The following is a 19,101-nucleotide window of genomic DNA, read 5'->3' as shown; positions in this document are numbered from 1 at the left end:
TTTTGAACCAGGGTCTCCCTAGACCAAAGCCTCTGTCCTTTCCACTTTAATACTGCTTCTCTCATGCCTTACATTTGTGCAAGTTGTTACAGGGTACAAAAGTTTTTACCTCTTATGACACCTTTGTAAAGCTAGATGTTATCTTCCTTTTTATATCCAGTAAGTGGCAAAGCCATGATTTTCTAATTAGATAGTCTAGATCCAGGTTCTTTCCCTTTCCATAATAACACAGCTGTCCATTCTGGGGGGATTCAGTGGTGTAAGGTCTTTACAAAAATGGTGTGATAATAAAAGTTTAAAAGATAAGATGTTTTTGATTCAAAAATAATAGAAACAATTCCAGGCAGATGTATTTCAGCGGGGCTGGAATAAATGCTGTATTTTCTTTGTCATTTTTTTCCAAGAGGGGGAAAAAATGAATACAGTTGGGAATGATTGCTATTAATACTATCAAATGCTTTCTTCTCTTTGATATCTGATTGTTTCCTGGCCTCATATTGCTATGAGCTCAAAATTCATAGGATTTCTACAGAAGAAAGTATAGTTGGTAGGACAAAATGGTGCTGTTGGGTGAATTCAATGCAGCTCCTTCCTACCATTAGCCCTCCTTCTTGTGGCAGTTTGTTTTTCAGTTACTTTGCTTATCCCACACCCCTCAAATTGTGGTTTCTGGTAGGAGCAAGCTTATTTGGGTTTGCCACAGAGGTCATTGACTTTGGCCACCCTTGGCCTATGACTTTATTTTGCTCTTTACCCTCACACCAAAAATTACTTCTGTTGAGAAGTAAGGGGAGTGGGAATAGGATAGTAGGGAGTGTTGTATTTTTGACTGAAACAAGAAGAGGCTCAGAACTAAGGAAAGTAAATCTCCACAACACCTTCCCGAAAGTAGATAAGTCTCCCACACGTGCAGACAAAAGAAAATGTAGTGTGAAAAGGAATTCAGATTTTTCTTAGTCTTACTAGAGTTCTTGCAGCTGCTTTGACACATATAGGTCACTGGACTGTAGGGCAATGCAAGTACAAAATTTCAAAAAAGTATTTTTTTAAATTTTAAGAAGTATTTTTAAAAGCACTAAAAGATTATAGTTTTATAAAACCACAATTAACCAAAATTTTGTTATAATCTTTTAATAAAATGTTAGAGTTAAATGAAAGACTTAAAAGCCAATCGCAAATTTGAAAATAAATTGTTCTAAAGCAAATATAATCCGAACGTATATCTTGATTATTGGCTGCTTTGTTCTGCCCTGTACTTGTCTGTAAATGTTTGATGAAGCCACAGTTCATTATTTACTTTTCTTTGATCTCTACACCAGCTAAATATGGTTGTGTTTCTGCTTTCCTTGTGACTTTGCATTTGTACTATCTGGCATTGGAATTTTGCTGAACAGGTGAGTTTGACCCTTCATGGGGGAGAAAGAGAGGAATGTGGGTAACTCAGGCCCAAGTAGGTTGTGGCTGAATTGAAGGAAATCCCAGGTTAGTTTTTTAAAACTGAGGTGTAATTTATATACAGTGATCTGTAAATTTTAAGCAAACATTTAAAAGTATGTTTACATGCATCTAACTGCCTCCCATCAATATACAGAACATTTTCAGTACCACAGAAGGCTCTTAGATGTGCCCCCCACTGACATTACCAACATTTGAATTCCTTTTCTCACTACATTTTCTTTTTTTAATAAATTTATTTATTTATTTTTGGCCTCGTTGGGTCTTCGTTGCTGCACGAGGACTTTCTCTAGTGTGGCGAGCGGGGGCAACTCTTCCTTGCAGTGCGCAGGCTTCTCATTGCAGTGGCTTCTCTTGCTGCCAAGCACAGGCTCTAGGGCGCGCGGGCTTCAGTAGTTGTGTCTCGCGGGCTCTAGAGCGCAGGTTCAGTAGTAGTGGCACATGGGCTTAGTTGCTCCGTGGCATGTGGGAATCTTCCCAGACCAGGGCTTGAACCCATGTCCCCTGTATTGGCAGGTGGATTCTTAACCACTGAGCAACCAGGGAAGTCCCACGCTACATTTTCTTTACATTATTAGGATAACCACTATTCTCATTTCCATCACCATAAATTAGTTATGTCAGGAGAGCCATCTTTCACAGTGTTTTTCACAGAAGACATCATGAATGGGAATGATTGATACAAAGTTTGGGAATTGAGAGTAAGTTCAAATTCCTTGGGATGACATATATGACAGCATCCATCATTTCCTAAAGACAGAAATTCCCAACTGCTTCTATTCAGTTCCATACTGGTCAGTGGGCAGAGTTTTCCCTTAGGTATCCATCTCCACATAGGATGTCCAGATTCCCCACACTAAGTCCCACTCACTCTTCAAGGGACATCTTAAGAGTGTCCAGGCTGGTTAGATGGTTAATGTTCAGAGGCAAAGTGTCAGTGTGGGGTACACATTAAGAATAACTCATCATGGAGTCCTTTTCTCTATGTTTCTGGGCCTAAAAATTTCCCACTCCCACTTTGAAAGGGCCTCCAGTCCTGGACCCCATCCAGGTCTGTTCTCCATCTCTCTTGTCTCTATCTTAGCTTCAGGCATATTAACTCTTTGGGGACAAAAAAGCTAAGCTAGAAGCATACATCCATACTTTTTCTGTCTCAAACTTAATCCATTGGGTTTTTGGGTCTCTGTTTCTGCTCCTGGGCTAAGGGAAGATAATAGTGATCTTGGAGATCATTTCATATCAGTACATACAGATTTGCCTTACTCTTAGAAGGTCGCATATGATTCCATTACATAGATGTATCCCATTTGGTTCAATATTTTGATATTTTAAATAATGCATAAATATCTTTGTATATGTCTTTTCTCTCATTTATCAATAAATACTTGGGACAAATTCCTAGAAGAAATTTCTGAGTCAAAGATGTATACACTTAAGATTTAATTTTAATAATGCCAAATTGCTCTCAATAGAGCCGGTACCAATTTATATACTTCTACCAGCAATGTGTGGGTATTCCTTTTTATACTTGTTGAAATTTTTTAAAAAAATTTTTGCTTACAGCATTTGTGCTATGTGGAAATTTAAAATTTTCATGTACTTGAATTGATCAGTTTTTAATGATTTCATGGTTTTGTGTTATAATTAGTAAGGCCCTCCCTACTCTGAGTCTATGCTTTATGGTTTTTTTTAATGTTTAAAACTTGTATGTACCAAACATTTATTTTGGTATAAATGATATGACAAAAATTTTTATATAGCTAACCTACTTGTTCCAGAACTGTTTACTTAATAATCCATCTCCCATTAATGATGTGCAATGCCACCTTTATATTAAATTCCCTAATATATTTATGTCTATTTCTAGACCTTCTATTCTGTTTCATTCATCTGTCAGTCATTCAGTGGCACTGCACTATTTTAATTGGTGAAGTTTCAAAATAAAAATAATTTTAGTAGGCTTGTTCCCTTCTTATTATTAATTTTATATTTTTAGAGTTTCACAGCCTTTTGGCATTTTTTCTTTTCCATATGCACTTTAAATATACCTTACTGTTTTTCTGACAAAAATTCTGATGGTATTTTTTTTTTTAAAAGAAGATGTCGCGGGTAGGAGTTTATTAATTAATTAATTTATTTTTGCTGTGTTGCGTCTTCGTTTCTGTGCGAGGGTTTTCTCTAGTTGTGGCAAGCGGGGGCCACTCTTCATCGCGGCGCGCGGGCCTCTCACTATGGCGGCCTCTCTTGTTGCGGATCACAGGCTCCAGACGCGCAGGCTCAGTAGTTGTGGCTCACGGGACCAGTTGCTCCGCGCCTTGTGGGATCCTCCCAGACCAGGGCTCGAACCCGTGTCCCCTGCATTAGCAGGCAGATTATCAACCACTGCGCCACCAGGGAAGCCCCTGATGGTATTTTTATTGGGATCATATTAAACTATAGATTTAAATTAGGGAGAATTGCTATCTTCATGATGTTGAGTCTTCCTAATCATGAACTTGATATTCATTTTCATGTATTAAAGGTTATTTTTTGCACTTAGTAGTATTTCAAAATTTTCTTCAAAGTTCTTGCACATTTCTTGTCAAGTTTATTCCTAAATATTTTGCCATGTTCTGTTCTTATTGTAAATGAGATTTTTATCTTCCTTTGTATTTTTATTTTTATTTATTTATTTATTTTTGCGGTACACGGGCCTCTCACTGTTGTGGCCTCTCCCGCTGCGGAGCACAGGTTCCGGACGCGCAGGCCCAGCGGCCATGGCTCACGGGCCTAGCTGCTCTGCGGCATGCGGGATCCTCCCGGACCGGGGCACGAACCCGCGTCCCCTGCATCGGCAGGCGGACTCTCAACCACTGCGCCACCAGGGAAGCCCATTTGTATTTTTAAACTGATTGTTGTTGCTATTAATACATATGAAGGCAATTAATACTTACATATTAATTTTGTAACCATTCACATTGCTGATTTCTCTTTTAATTTTAATTGATTTTTGTTCCTTCTTTAAGCTGAAAGCAATTGTTAGATGGTCTACAAATTATAATGTTTACCTATTCCTTTTCTATTTTTATAACTAATTTCGTCGTTGACCAATTGCATTGGCCACTGTTTTCCTCCAGAACAATATTAGATAATAATGATGAGAATGGTCACCTTTGAGCTAACATAGTTAAATTTGTGTAAAGTGATCAAAAAGGCTATAAAATATGTTTCCTTAAAACCACCACAGAGGACACGTTTTCAGAAAGGAAATGACTTTTAGAAAGTCAAAATGCTTCCTGAAAGGGTATCTTGTATGTTCAAATCTTCCATGTATTTGTTCAAATGAATCTTCTCAGTGATACCTTCCCTGACCACCTATTTTATTTTTTAAACTTTTTATTTTATATTTGAATATAGTTGATTAACAATTTTGTGACAGTTTCAGGTATAAATCAAAGTGGTTCAGTTATACATATATATGTATCTATTCTTTTTCAAATTCTTTTCCCATTTATGTTGTTACATAATATTGAGCGGAGTTCCCTGCGCTATACAGTAGGTCCTTGTTGGTTATCTATTGTATTTTATAAATTTATTTATTTATTTATTTTTGGCTGTGTTGGGTCTTCATTTCTGTGCGCAGGCTTTCTCTAGTTGCGGCGAGCGGGGGCTACTCTTCATCGCGGTGCGCGGGCTTCTCATTGTCGTGGCTTCTCTTGTTGTGGAGCACAGGCTCTAGATGCGCAGGCTCAGTAGTTGTGGCTCACGGGCTTAGTTGCTCCGCGGCATGTGGGGTCTTCCCAGAGCAGGGCTCGAACCTGTGTCCCCTGCATTGGCAGGCAGGTTCTTAACCACTGTGCCACCAGGGAAGCCCAGATATGGCGGTGTGTCCATGTCTATCCCAAACTCCCTAACTATTCCTTCCCCGCACCCTCCCCCCCCAACCATAAATTCCTTCTCTGAGTCTGTTTCTGTTTTGTAAATAAGTTCATTTGTATCATTTCTTTTTAGATTCTGCATATAAATGATACTTCTCTTTCTCTGTCTGACTTACTTCACTCAGTATGACCGACCACCTGTTTTAAATTGCACCTGCTCCCTGCCCCAATCCTTCCTATCCTCTTTCCCTGTCTCATTTTCTTCTATGGTATTATCACAGTCCCCCAAGCTAGTGCATGTTTCCTTCCACTGGAAACAATAGCAGGGATTTATTAATCTTTGTTTGTTTGCTTTGTTTTATATCTTTAGGACCTAGAACAATACCTGGCACATAATAATGCCTAATAAACACTTGATGGATGACACTTCCTAAGAAAATTCAGGAAAGGTGCTAAAGAGATTTGCTTGTCTCCAGTTAGATGTCAGTATAGAATAGGAATTAATTACCTGAAGAACTAGGTGAGATTTAAAATTTTGTTGTGACATCATCGCAATTTGAATTTCTGTTACATTTCTTTTTCTGCATAGTGATGAACAATAAATGAGAGTCTTCAAATCCCAGTGGGTGTGGGAAGATAAGGACCAGGTGATGGTAGCTGTAAAGAGAAGAATAGGCTGAAACTTGAGGAAGCAGGAATTCCCATAGAGCTCCCTGACTGGCATCCGTTTTGAAGAACAAAATAGTTTTCTTTTGCAGCAATAACCACAAAAATATTTCACTAGAAAGAGAATTCACCAAGAGGACTTGAACTTCACAGTACAATCTTAATATTGCTGAAAACAGATGTTGTTTTTTTGAACCTAATTTACCATTAAAATTAAACACAGAAAAGTTCTTTCCCTAAAGCAGGGAGAGACTTCACCTCTAAAGGAGACAATTTAGGCCCAAAATGTAGCTATGATTACTAAGGAAAAGAAAGGAAGGGAGGGAGGAGTGAAGGGTGGAAGGAAGGAAGAAGGAAGGGAGAGAAAGAAAGCTTATGAAGGTTAAACAAATTAGGCTGGTGATATTTTGTGCAAGTTCTGTTGGAAAATTACTCTAGTAGCCTCAGTGTGGGAAAATGAGTTGCTCAGCAGTGACTGCTAAAAATACAGCAACTAGAAAGACGAGATTACTGCATGCTGGCACATTTGCCTGGCTAGTGCTTGGTAATTTGTTCTGAGGTCTAGCTTTGTTAGAGTGTCGATGCCTCTCCTTTGAGTTTGCTCACCGCAGGATGGTGATTAACCTGAACCTGGAGGACATGTAACAAGGCTTAATTCAGAAGCAGAAATTGGGGATCTTCAGCTCAGAAGTGCTCTTCACACTTGTGCTATTATTGGCACCATGATTAGGCTGAATTTAGACTAGCATTCCTGTCTCACCTGATGGGAAAATAGGAGGTTACTGCATTTAGGATGGAAGGAAATCATGAATGTCAGCCTGCTATTAACAGTGTTTTCAGATAAAAATTGCAAGAGCCACATATTATGATCTTAAGTGGATTTCCAATCAGTCTCTTGTTCACCAGGACTAGTCTCTTCCCTCCTTGGTATTGTGATTCCTGTTAATGTATTCCTTTCCTTCCTTCTACTCCATCCCAGGTAGAAATGAAGGACTGACTTCTTCAGTAGGATAAGGGAAATCTAATCCCTTCTTTTGTCTCTCATTTCAATCAGAGGCAAGACAAAAGACCTTACTATTCTCTATAAGGTACTTCATGATCTCCACTTCTTACTGCTTTCTTCCTTGCTGGCTTCACAGCAGACTGGACTCTGCTGTTCTTGAGTATACAAAGCACACTTGTCCCAGGGACTTTGTCCTGATGGTTGCCCTGCCTGGGTTGCTATCCCCCGAGATCTTTTCATGGCTAACTCCAGCACTTCCTTCAGGTCTCTACTCAAATGTCATCTTATTAATCAGGTCTTAGCTGACTACCCTGACTACCTGCCTCTGTCTCCCACTGTTCCCTTTACCATGCTTTGTGTTTGTTTACTGTTTTTATCACCACCTGACAAATTATGTATTTGTCTATAGTCTGTCTTCCTACACTAGAATGTAAACTCCACCAGAGCAGGGACTTGTGTTGTTTACTACTGTGTTCTCAGTGCCTAGAATGGTATCTGGAAAATGAAGCAGATGCTAGATAAACATTGGTTGAATGAATAAAAGAATTTTCTTTAATCCTTGGCACTTTAATGTACAGGTTTGTTTTTGTTTTCTGTAATGTACTTGATTCTTCTGTAGCATATGGGAATGTATTTGTCACTTAGCATCAGAAGTCATTTATTTTTTGAAATGTTTTATAAATATGAACTTTAAAAAATCGAATATAATAGGATATGTGTGAAGGCTCTGTAGGAAGTTGGTTAGTGAAAAATGATCCTGGAGTTCTTAGAGTATATACTTTTAATTTTGGTTTCTATCTTTTTCTACCCAGCACACTCTATGTTAGGTAGACAAAGATAGACCAAAATAAGATGTTTACTCAACTCTTCATTATCCATGCTAATGAATAAGCTACTTGCTATTCTTGCTATTTTGTTTGTATTTGTTTTTATACTTTTCCCCAGTTAAAGAGGATCAATATTTTGTTTGACAAAGTTTGGTTATACACTATATAGGGGGAAAAGTAAATAAGAAATAATGAACATTGTAGCAGATGGTTTTGTTATGTATTCTGCTTAATGATGCCTAAGAATTTGAAAGCAAGATTTGATATGGACCGTACTTCTCTTGTTTTTTCTCCTATTGCACTCAGTTTCTTCCAATAAAAATAGATAATTAAGACTTTTTTCTGTACATTAAAAGACAAAAGAATTACTATCTTGCAAATATACTGAATGATTATACATTATTTAGAAAAATCAGTACAAACGTATTTATGTTAATCAAGTGTGAGTTGCAGGAAAATGCATGTTTAGATAGAATGGGCCTCTTTTCAGCTCATTACTTGGAAAAACCTTCATAAGAAAAGACGAGATTCTAGAAACTATAAGAAAAAAGGATGTATTCTATGGAGAAAAGATAGCATGAGAAAAGATTTGGATATAGGAGTACTGTGGTCCCATGAAGGGGTTCTAGAAGTTAACACATTTTGGGCCCTCAAAGTGCATCAAATCATTGTTGAATGTACAATTGGCATTCATTAATTCATTAATTCACTTATTCTTCATCTACTTATCACATACTAGTTGAATGTCCACTATGTTCCAGATAGTTTTCAACTGAACTATAGTTAATTTACATTATGTTAGTTTCAGGTGTACAACACAGTAATTCCCTGGTTGAGGAAGAGCATCTTGGAATCTAACTTTTTCTAATAAAGACTTTCAACTTATCTTTGTTTCAGCCACACTGAAGGACAAATTCAAGATTATTGGGGCATAAAGCTATACAATTTAGGGGCTCCTCTTTACAAAAAAGAATACAAAAGTAGTTACTGGGCTTTGGTAGAGCCTGTACAAGAGAGTAAACCTTGATTGACTTCCCTTCTCACTTTTACTTTCATAGGTACTAGTGCCTTCAGTTTCAGAGCCATTCCAGTATTCTGGGTGGTGAATTGAATGGTTTCTGTGCAGCTGCTTAAATCTCTGCTCAGCTAAGTCAGTTTGACTTGTCCATCTACTTTCTACTTTCTGTTATTTTGTTAACGTCTCCTCACCTTTTATTATTTTTCTGGTTGTTTTCATTTTTCTGGTAAGTTTTTAGGAGGGAGTAGAGAAAAATGAGATTGTTTAATCTGTCAAGTTTAACCAGAACTTCCATAAACTCATCTTAGAGTTGGAAGAAATCTCAGAAATCATCTAGTTCGGGGTTCCTTAACCTGAATTTTAAGATCTGTGAAACTTATCCTCCGAAAATTATGTGCAAAATTTTGTATATAAGTGTTTGTGTTTGTTTTTCTGGGGGGAAGATCTGTAGCTCTCAGATTCTCAAAAGTTAACGTCCCTTGATATTCACAGTTGAGGAAATTGTGATTAAGAGAGATAGTTGTCAGACATCTCCTTGATTCCATGTGTCTGACAATAGAAGAGCCTTGATCCTTGGTTAGAGAGGTCACCCAAAGAAAGAATTTTTCAAGCTATGAGCTTTCTGACTCTGATTTTCCTCAGCACACTCCAGTCCTCTCTCGGGTGTGTAAATGTGGACACGTGCAGAATCTTTGCTCTTGCTTAGTTGAAGCCCTTCTCTCTTGTTTAATGATAGTTTTGTCTTCCATTGTGAGGAAGTCATTTTCCTTGAGAGAATGATGTACATGGTCATAAATAAAGTCACCTTAACTGTGTTTATCCCAGGTTTGATCATTCTGGGAGGTCTGTGTCTCAGGCTTCCTTAAATTTGCAAGGTCTCTAGGAGTCTATCTACAAAGTGGCCTGAGCAGCCTGCTCGGCAATAAATCATCCTAAAGGAATAAGGGCTGGCGGCAGCCTAGGGTTGGTGGGGGTGGGATAATTTGGGGGCACGTTGAGGATTCTTCATTAAGCTCATACTCTGTCCAGTTCCCACGGTTCCCTGTCTGAGTGCTAGGGAGGGCCTGCGAGTAAAATGTCAAAGAGATTTTTTCATGAAAATCTTGGGAACATTGGAGGAGCAAAGCATTGCTGTTTTGGGATCCATATAATAATTTAAGAACAGAGTCATGAAGAGCTATTCTCTACTTTGGTGGAATTGTGACATAATGTTTGTTCTTTGTCAGCTTTACGGTGCTTCTATGACAGAGGTAAAACTCTCAGAGGCCTTGCCGTCATCTCAGGGAGCCAGGATTGCAGGAAAGTGGTGTCAGTTGTTCGTTGCTGAGAGAATTCTGATATTGCTCTCGAGACACCTCCTGGGGAGAGGAGGGGGCTTTGGGGTCTTATAATTGCTATGCATTCCTCTTCCAAACCTATTATTTGGTCAAGACAGGGGAAACATGTGCGCATATGCAATGTGTTAAAACGCCTATGGCTGTAGAAGTGGTATGTCCTTTTGTGCTTTGAATTTCAGGCATGCTATTTCTTTAAAGATTCTGTAGCCAGAATGATCTCCAGGTATCATCAAATCCTCAAGTCCCATTATGATAAGGTTTGAATTTCACCAAAAGGAATTGCTGTGATTTGATGATGGACCATTTTCCACAGAGACCAGGATGCCAGCAAGCCATCGTATGTCACTAACTGGAGGTAGACTCTTCTGTGGGTACTAAGTCTGTATTGGAAGTAGTAAGAAGGTGTGAAGTGTAAAGGCTATGGGCTGTGTCCCCCACAGCTGAGCAATGCTGACAGTCTTCTCTGGGGGGATTAATATATTGATCTGCCCTCTGGAGGGCAGTGACCTCCCTAGAGGGAAAAGTCTGGCTAATCCCTTAGCTTCTCTGACAGCAGGTCCGGAAGGATCCTGTTGCCAGGAATTGAAGGTAGTTGTTACCTTGACAGCAGGAGTTCAGCATGCGTGCACCTCTTTTGGTCCCCATGTGATCCTTTGCTGTGACGCTTATGCGTTTATACCTGTGCAAGACTCAGGAAGGTAGAGACAGCTCACATGTGTCCCATCTGCCCTCTTAAGGAGGCTGGGCTGGGCCCGCTAGGGTCAGTGTGCACTCTCCCTTTGCCGCCTTCTCAGACAGCAACTGATGGAACCGCTTAAGGCAGAGGAGGATCTCTCAGGGAAGCCAGCATGATTCTTGACATGGGCAAAGTGCTGGGTGAGTAAGGGTACCTGCACTTTCAACAAACCAATTGGGTAAAATGCTTCTCCACGTAGGACACATTTAAGAGGATGACTAGCTTCCCTTTCCACCCATGTTTCTGGACAATGCTCAACACTGCATCAGAATTATCTCTGGTGTTTCTACTTCTCCTGCCTTTCTCACTTCCATAATTTTTCCTTTCTTCGTATATTTAAATGCTTTGTAAATTGAGGATGGCTTGTGTTACGGGCTTTTAAATGTTTGGGGGTGAGTTGGGGGGCTTTTTATCTTTGGAGCCAGCTCTGTGGTCACTGTTATGGCTTAGCCCCTCCTCATTTCACCTGGATTTCTGTCTTCTGTCATCCCTGCTGCAGGGGTGCTGTCACCTCTCCCCTTATACCATCAGGCTTCAGGCTAAAATTCTAGCTATTACACCAAGTTTCATTTAAAACAGGCTCAAGTATTACATGTTTCTCATTGCTTACAATTGAAGAGATTGTCAACATACTGTAAGTGGATATATTTGATCATTTGCAGTTTCTTCTTTCTTTTCCTCCCCCCTTCCCATTCCTTGTTTGCTTAACCAAAAAAATCCTCTGAGAGGATTTCATATCTTAGAGGGATGCAAAAACATTGCAAAGAATGATCTAATTCAAACTTGTGTTTTGCTTTATTTTATTATGGTTTTTTTCCCTCTGAAGCACAAAGACTTTCATAAATGTTCCGTCTTTCAAGTAGCAAGTTAAGGTAACTTGAACATCTCAGCCTTTCCCACCTTAGGAGCACAAAAACATTCACATCTCAATTCCTCTACACCTCACCTACCCATTATGCTTTGTGTGGAGTCCCCCTCCTCCATTTATTTGTGGAAACTCCCCTACAAGATGCTTTTCCTTTATCCATAATGAGTCCGGGCTAGAGCTCAATTCTGGGGCTTCCTAAACTGAATTGCCACAGCTGCAAAAACTGGAACTCTGCTGTTGCTACTGCAGTCTAGCTGCAGATCCCAGCGAAGGGCTGCCTCATTGGGAAGGGCTGCCTTGTTGGTGCCAGCCTGCCACAATGCTGCCATCACTGCCTCGGTATGGCTCTTGTCTCAGGCACCTCAGCCAGTGGAGCTTTTGCAAAGTCAGAGAAAGAATGCTTCCTTGCTCTGTGTTCATGGTGAAGACAAAGAGTTCTAGAACAGGCTTGGTGAGGCTTAAAACACAATGAGTTAGATAAATAGTGCTGTCTTTTGAGTTGAACTGCATTGCTCCTGCTGCAGCCAGAACTTCCACCTGGAAGTAATCTGGTTGGAACTCTGATGTTGCAGCTGCCTTTGAGCCTGGTAAGCTGGGACTTTGCTGCCACCAACACCTTCTCATTTGGGATCTTTGCTAATAGTTTCACCAATTTTGTTTTTGAGAATGAAAAACAGAGTTTTTCTTTCTTCAGTTTTGGGAATGGTACAAAGGCTTGTGCCCCAAAGTTTCTAAGTTGTGAGACAGCTGTTAATTCATAGGTATAGGGCTCGAACATGCTGCTGGAATGCCCGTTTCCTCTTGGGTACTGCTCCGAGCTGCTAAATTCTCTGCCCTCCACCGGGTTCTTTTGCTGAATTTACTGCACCAGACACTTAGCTCCCTTTGGTAAGTTTTCTGTTGTCTCTTGTTATTTCTGATTTTACTTGAGTTTCCCTCAATTAAACAGACATAGTTGTATATGTGTGAAACCTAACTGGGGTCAGGATTTAATTATTTTCCCAGGCGGATCCACAGTCTCAAGTAATCCAGTTTATTTCAATAAATTCTGTGTCTGCAGGAGGGAAAAAGGGTGCTGGGTGTCCTCTTATTCTCCTTAACTTGGGTGTGTCTGAGTCTCAGCTCCAGCCCAGCCAGGACTCTGCATTTGCAGTCAGTTATAGTTCAGGTTTCAGACATTTCATTTACATATGACTCCCCCCACCACGCCCACAACAGAACACTATATTCTCTCATCCCCTTTTCTCCTCCCGTGTTTTATCTAACCACTACTTTGACATCTTCCCCCTCCCCAGACTGCGTGCTCAGATGGCCACAAAACTGCTCTATGCTCCTTGCATTCAACAGTGGCTGGTCTTTCTCTTTCCTCAGAAGAGAGCGTGAATTATATATCAATACATTCCCCATCTCACAATACATAATTATCTATTTCTCATAACTTTTCCCACCTCAGTTGTGCAGTTGAAATGATAAACTATTTCAAACATTCAGAACATTATGTTGAAATAACAAACTCTCACATATTCAGGAATTTATAGAAACGAATATAACAGATACCATGTAATCACCTCTTACATTTAACAAGTATTTACATTTTGCCAACTTTGTCTCAGACATTTTGAAATAAATACAACATTACAGATATAGTCAAAGTCCTCTATTTAATCCCTAGCCAGTAACTCCCTAAATTCCCCAGAAGTAACCATTCCCAAGGCAGATTTTTTTCCCCTTCCCATCAGTGTTTTTTATGTATTTTGTTTACATGTGTGTGTCCATATCAATATATAATGTTATTTTATGGGTTTAAGAATTAAAGGTATAATATTATTCAGTACATAACATATTCCAACTTGATTTCTTCATTCAAGCTTAAGTTTTTCCAGATATTTTCCATGTTGCTACATTAGATATAATTCCTTTGTTTTAACTACTATTTGAGAATATACCACAACTGGATATATCCATTTCTCAGTTGATAAGACAATTAGCTACTTTGAAAAAGAAGCTGCCTTCTTTCCCACGCTTCCAACTGTTGCCTTATTACAGCCTAAAAATTTCATTATTACTTCCTGATTCTAATCATTGGCTCAATTCTAGAAGCCTTCTTGGCTTACTTGGCTCCAGTGTTGAAGGAAGTATATTGACACTTGAACTAAAAAACATGGCAACTTCAGGACAAGAAAGGAGTACAAAGTTTTAAGCTCTGAAATGGTGACTTAAAGGTGCTCCATGGGTTTATATGAGGTTGCTAAAAATGCTGTGACTGGGACAGCAAAAGCAAGGGGCTCTGGGGTAAGACAGCCCAAGTTTGAATTCTAGCTGTACTCTTCCTTGGCCATGTGAACTTGGCAATTCTCTCTAAACCTACAAAAACTCTCTAAACCTCAAATCATGATAGCTTATAGAGTTGTTTTGAGCATTAAATGAAAGAATTCATATAAGGCTGTAGTGCAGTGCCTGGCTTAGAGTAAGTATTCTGTTCATCTTTGTTATGAGTAATGGTTATTAGCTTACTTGAATGCAGAAACCTCTATTTTGGCAGTGGAGTCTATATGGGGATCTAACTCTGCCTCTTCCCTGGAGCTGTGTGTGTGTGTGTGTGTGTGTGTGTGTGTGTGTGTGTGTGTGTGTATTTATGTGTGTTCAAGGAGGACTGAGGAGGGAGTTGGTATTAAGCTCTTATAACCTTAAGCTTATATGGAAAATTCTCTAACATGCTTTAAAGGCAAGATGGGCTTTTTGATGTGCTGAGAATTCTATATGAATTCTATTAATATAGAATTCAATTCTATATTAATTAAAACAGTTCAATATCCTTTTTGGGAAAGATTGTGTTGAAATGTATTCTATAAAAGTAACTTCAGTAAGTCCACTACATTAAATATAATTTAAAGGGGTTTTCTCGTATGTATGTTTTAACTTATCTGAGGCTTCCATGAACCTATTCAACTCTTTATTTAAACCTACCTCTAAATGAAAATTTTTATTGGAAAATAAACATGTATATATGCAGATAAAGATAGTGACAGGCCATCAAGTTCAGGGAGAATACTTTGTGGCTTGAGATTTCAGTGACTCTGGCTTCATTCTCATAACTCCTGTGCTGTATCACTGCTCCTTGAGGCGTTATTTGGCCAAACACACACAGATGCTATTGAAAGAGACACAGTTTATTCTTTTCTGGGAAAAATGCGAAGGCTAAAGGTAGAATGGGAACCTCTTCAAAATGTCTCTTTCTTCCCAAGTCTCAAATAATTAGTAGGGGTTACTCAGAGATTGGTTATTTCAACTGGCTCTAGTAAGACAAAACAGTGACTGTGATGATTATAGTCAGAGACACAGAAGAAAGTAATGGCAAATACTTGAACACAAGGTAAATTCACACAGAAGACTATTCATCGTAGAAGTATTTTAAACGGTGATGTGCTAATCCTGAGGATGAGCTGCGGGTGGGTGTGTTGGTTAAGTCCCAAACTCTCAAGTAATCAGCAATGGGTCATGGTCCTTTCACAGTCCGAATTCGTATTCTCTTTATTCTATGGGCATTCTGAAAGTTTCATTTCTTTCACAGGGACAGAAAATAAACAGTTATAGGCTTTGGGAAATACTGCATGTCTCTGTCAGGACCTGGCTTCTAACACTAGTTTTGCACCCATTTTCCAAAACTGCATACATTTTGCAGACTTTCCTCTCCCAAATATGATAGTGTTTGTAATAACAACTAAGATAACATGAAAAAAATTTATTGCGTTTATACAATAACTATTAAATCTTTGAGAACCATATGTGGACTATATGTAGAACTACTCAGTAAGACCATATAAAGATGATTTTTCATTAAGGGACAAGATACAAGATCACGTAAACATATAAACAAGAACCAGCAGTCTGCTGGTTAAGTAAGGTAAATCTGGCCACAAATTCTACACTAAAACTTATTTTAAGTATGAGTTGTTGTTTTTTGTTTTTAAGAGAATCCAAATCTTTATGGTTGATGAATTCCAATAGATCTCTATTTTTCTATATTTCAATAGGATTCTATATTCCCACGTTTTCTTATAGGGGCTTTTTCACTTTGACAAACATTTAGAAAGAAATATTTGTATTTATGTGTTTCAAATCTCAGTAAGAGATTAGGAGTAGATAGCCTTATAGAAGTTCTTGCAGAGATTTGCTGAGGCAAATTTCCTATATATTTTCTAGGAAGAAATCTTTTGATTTTTCAGTATTTTGCCAGTTAATGGAAATTTGCACATCATATTACCTCAGCAATGAGTGCAGAAATCTAAAAATAGAATGCTAAAAATAGAACCTGAAAGGGGGGCAAGAAGAGAAGAAATGAACAGATTCTTATATGGATCTGGGTATCATGAGGTATCATACTCTCAATGAAAAATTTATATCATTTAAGATTCATCAAATAAGTGTTATTTTTCTTTTTACAGATACCCATACCTGTTTCATAACCTCTCCTGGCTGTAAACCTGAGCACCGATGCTTGACCTATTGTAAGTCAGAAAGTTATGTATGGGAAAAAACCAGCTTTGCATTTTAACCTCTTTCCTGTCTTTACTTAAAAAAAAAAAAAAGATTTAAATCATAAATGGCTAGGAAGAGGAAAACCTTTTTGTTTCTGTAAGCAAATGTCTGACCTTGTTCTGAATTGATAAACTGCATAGGTCTAGCTCTACTAATTTAAACTCCGAGAGTTCCTCTTGTGATACTGGGGGGTACTCAATAAATCTTTGCTCTTGTTGTTGATGATGAATATAGGTAATAAAGGAGTATGGAGTTGCATTTTTACCTTTTGTGACTTGATGTAAAAAAATTCCTTTTCAAACCATTGTAGGAGGATATCTATCTGTAGGACTTATGGTGGGTCATTTATGCATCCTATTATAATTTGGTCTGGATACAATAGTTTTTATCTTCACATGGAAACAAATTGGAAAGAAATAATGAGACACCATTTGGAATTGTTGGCAACTTTATTTTTTATTTTTATTTTTTGCCTGTGTTGGGTCTTCTGCTGTGCATGGGCTTTCTCTAGTTGCGGCGAGCGGGGGCTACTCTTCGTTGCTGTGCGCGGGCTTCTCATTGTGGTGGCTTCTCTTGTTGCGGAGCACGGGCTCTAGGCATGCAGGCTTCAGTAGTTGCAGCACGCAGGCTCAGTAGTTGCGGCATGCAGGCCCTAGGGCACGCAGGCTTCAGTAGTTGGGGCACGTGGGCTCGGCAGTTGCGGCACATGGGCTTAGTTGCTCCGTGGCACGTGAGATCTTCCCGGACCAGGGATCGAACCTGTGTGCCCTGCATTGGTAGGCGGATTCTTAACCACTGTGCCACTAAGGAAGTCCTGTTGGCAACTTTAAATGTTCAAAAATAAAAATAAAAATAAACAAAGAAGTCACAAAAGCAGGAGAACAAAAGACCTCATCTTGGCTGATTAGCTGATTTAACCAGCAATTGTTGTTGGCACCAAAATGTCAGCTAGACTTGAAAAAAAAAAAATCTCAAGGGGCTGGTAACTCTGTCCTCTGCGGGGGAAAAGATCTAACATGTATCCCAGGTTATACCTTTTAGTACACAGATTTCCCTTATGAATTTCTAATTGGGAGGAAAATATGAGGATATGGCATTGCAAGGAAAGCCAGGAGTGGGGCACATAGTAATAAAATGCAGGACTCTGCTGCAAGGGAGTTTTATCCTTTGCAGTTTGGGAAGCAGTCAGAGTATCAAGTCTTGTGTTATCAGGATGTCTCCTCCTGCCTGCTTCGAAGCTCCTGTGGCTTACATATTGATGTTCAGAGGGAAAAGACCCCAGGAAAAATGGATCGGAAATGTACTCATATTTACTATGCAGAGCCTCTGCAGTGGAGTGGCACATATAAGATCTTTTCCCAAACATTAAGCAGTGTCTGTCTGTTTTTGGCATCACATTATAAATAGGGCTCGTGCTTATTATGATGTAGAAAAAATGCTTTCAATGAGATTCACATTCAGCTCTACCATTTTATAATATTTAAGGCTGCAGTATTTTTATAGATGATGCTAACTAGTTAGAGAGGTTTATTAGCTGTGTGAGTCTTAGCCCTTATATATCGTCGGGGAAGCTCTGAGTGTCTTCTGACAAATCCTCACATGCTAATAGGGAGTATTAACCACACACAGTGAAGTTAATGAAGTTCTCTCTTCTGTGTTTTTTGTTATTTATTTATTTACTTTGCACTTTTTTGAGGATTACAGGAAGCTGGATGTTTTATGCTTATGTCCAGCTCATGTGACAGTCTTCATTCTCCTGGGATGAGAAAAGTCTCTTTCTTCTGCAGTCTTCAGTGAAGTCCCCCAGAGCCAAGTTCTACATTTCTTAGCTTGACTCTATTGCCTTTTGTTTTATATATACCCCATCAGTTTTCAATGAACAGGCTAAAAGTTAAGCAATTGAGAGTTTGTTTTTCTTTAGTCTATGGAATTGAACTTGTTTCAAATTGTTGACCAGTAAAACCATATGTGTTAGTCACACACTGTATAATATGAGCTTCCTGTTTGAGCAGCATAATCTTTTTGGAAGAACATTATAAACCTAACTTTGTTAAGAAGGGATTCTAAGCTTCACAGTGAGCTTTTGCGACCTGGCCAGCTTGAATCTCTTCCTTACTGCTGTGTGAAGCCATTCTGTACTACTCTTTGGTGAGATGCAATAGCCAGCAAACAGCAAGTAAAACCCTACATCCTGGAAGAGATCAATGGGCAGAGCATTTGATCACAGAAGAGCAGAAATGAGTTTCAGGAGGGATGCTAAAGGCCAGATGGCCCTGCAGATGTCTGCCAAGATTTCAGAGGCCCTAGGTCAGCCAAGCCAACAAATGGATTGTGCTGTGCCTATTATACAGATAGTACTAGGGCAAGGAGTCCAGGCTATTTAGCAGAAAAGATGTGTACAGGATTAGAAAAAACTGGGAGCTCCTTCTTAGCTGCTTCCTAATAGTGGCTGGATTTTGTGATCTTTGCATCTGCTGCCTTTTGCTCATTTGCTCTACTGCTCATTGATTGCACTGGTTCTGCTTAGATGGTGTTTGATTCTCTCTGACTACCCTCTTTTCCTTATATAATTACTTACCGAGTGGCTGATAAATCCCGAGCAGTGTGTTAAAGCTGGATGTATAATAATGAACAAGATGGACATGGCTTCCGCCTTCATGGAGTTTATGGTCTAGTGGGGGAGACAGGAAATGGGACAAGTAGTTACAATAAAACATAAGAAATATGAAAGAGAAGGTACAGAGCCCTATAGGCACACATAGCAGGGGAACCTAATCTAATCTAAGAGGGCAGAG

General features: G+C 39.1%; 1 protein-coding gene and 1 long non-coding RNA gene across 2 annotated transcripts in view; one reads left to right on the top strand and one right to left on the bottom strand.

Moving 5' to 3' along the window:
- The window catches only part of DCK (deoxycytidine kinase), a 58,045-nt gene extending 41,537 nt beyond the window's left edge, over positions 1 to 16,508 (top strand). The window contains exon 7 of the mRNA XM_033412505.2: positions 16,213 to 16,508. Coding sequence (XP_033268396.1) covers positions 16,213 to 16,233 — 21 coding nt within the window. The 3' untranslated portion in view covers positions 16,234 to 16,508. The remainder of the gene's footprint in view (positions 1 to 16,212) is intronic.
- The window catches only part of LOC125964348 (uncharacterized), a 725,473-nt gene that overhangs the window by 51,133 nt on the left and 655,239 nt on the right, over positions 1 to 19,101 (bottom strand). The window lies entirely within an intron of this gene.

The sequence above is a fragment of the Orcinus orca genome, chromosome 4 (assembly GCF_937001465.1).
Source record: "Orcinus orca chromosome 4, mOrcOrc1.1, whole genome shotgun sequence".
Lineage (NCBI taxonomy): Eukaryota > Metazoa > Chordata > Mammalia > Artiodactyla > Delphinidae > Orcinus > Orcinus orca.
The sequence above is the reverse complement of the archived record's forward strand: the minus strand, read 5'-3'. Positions and strand labels throughout refer to the sequence as shown.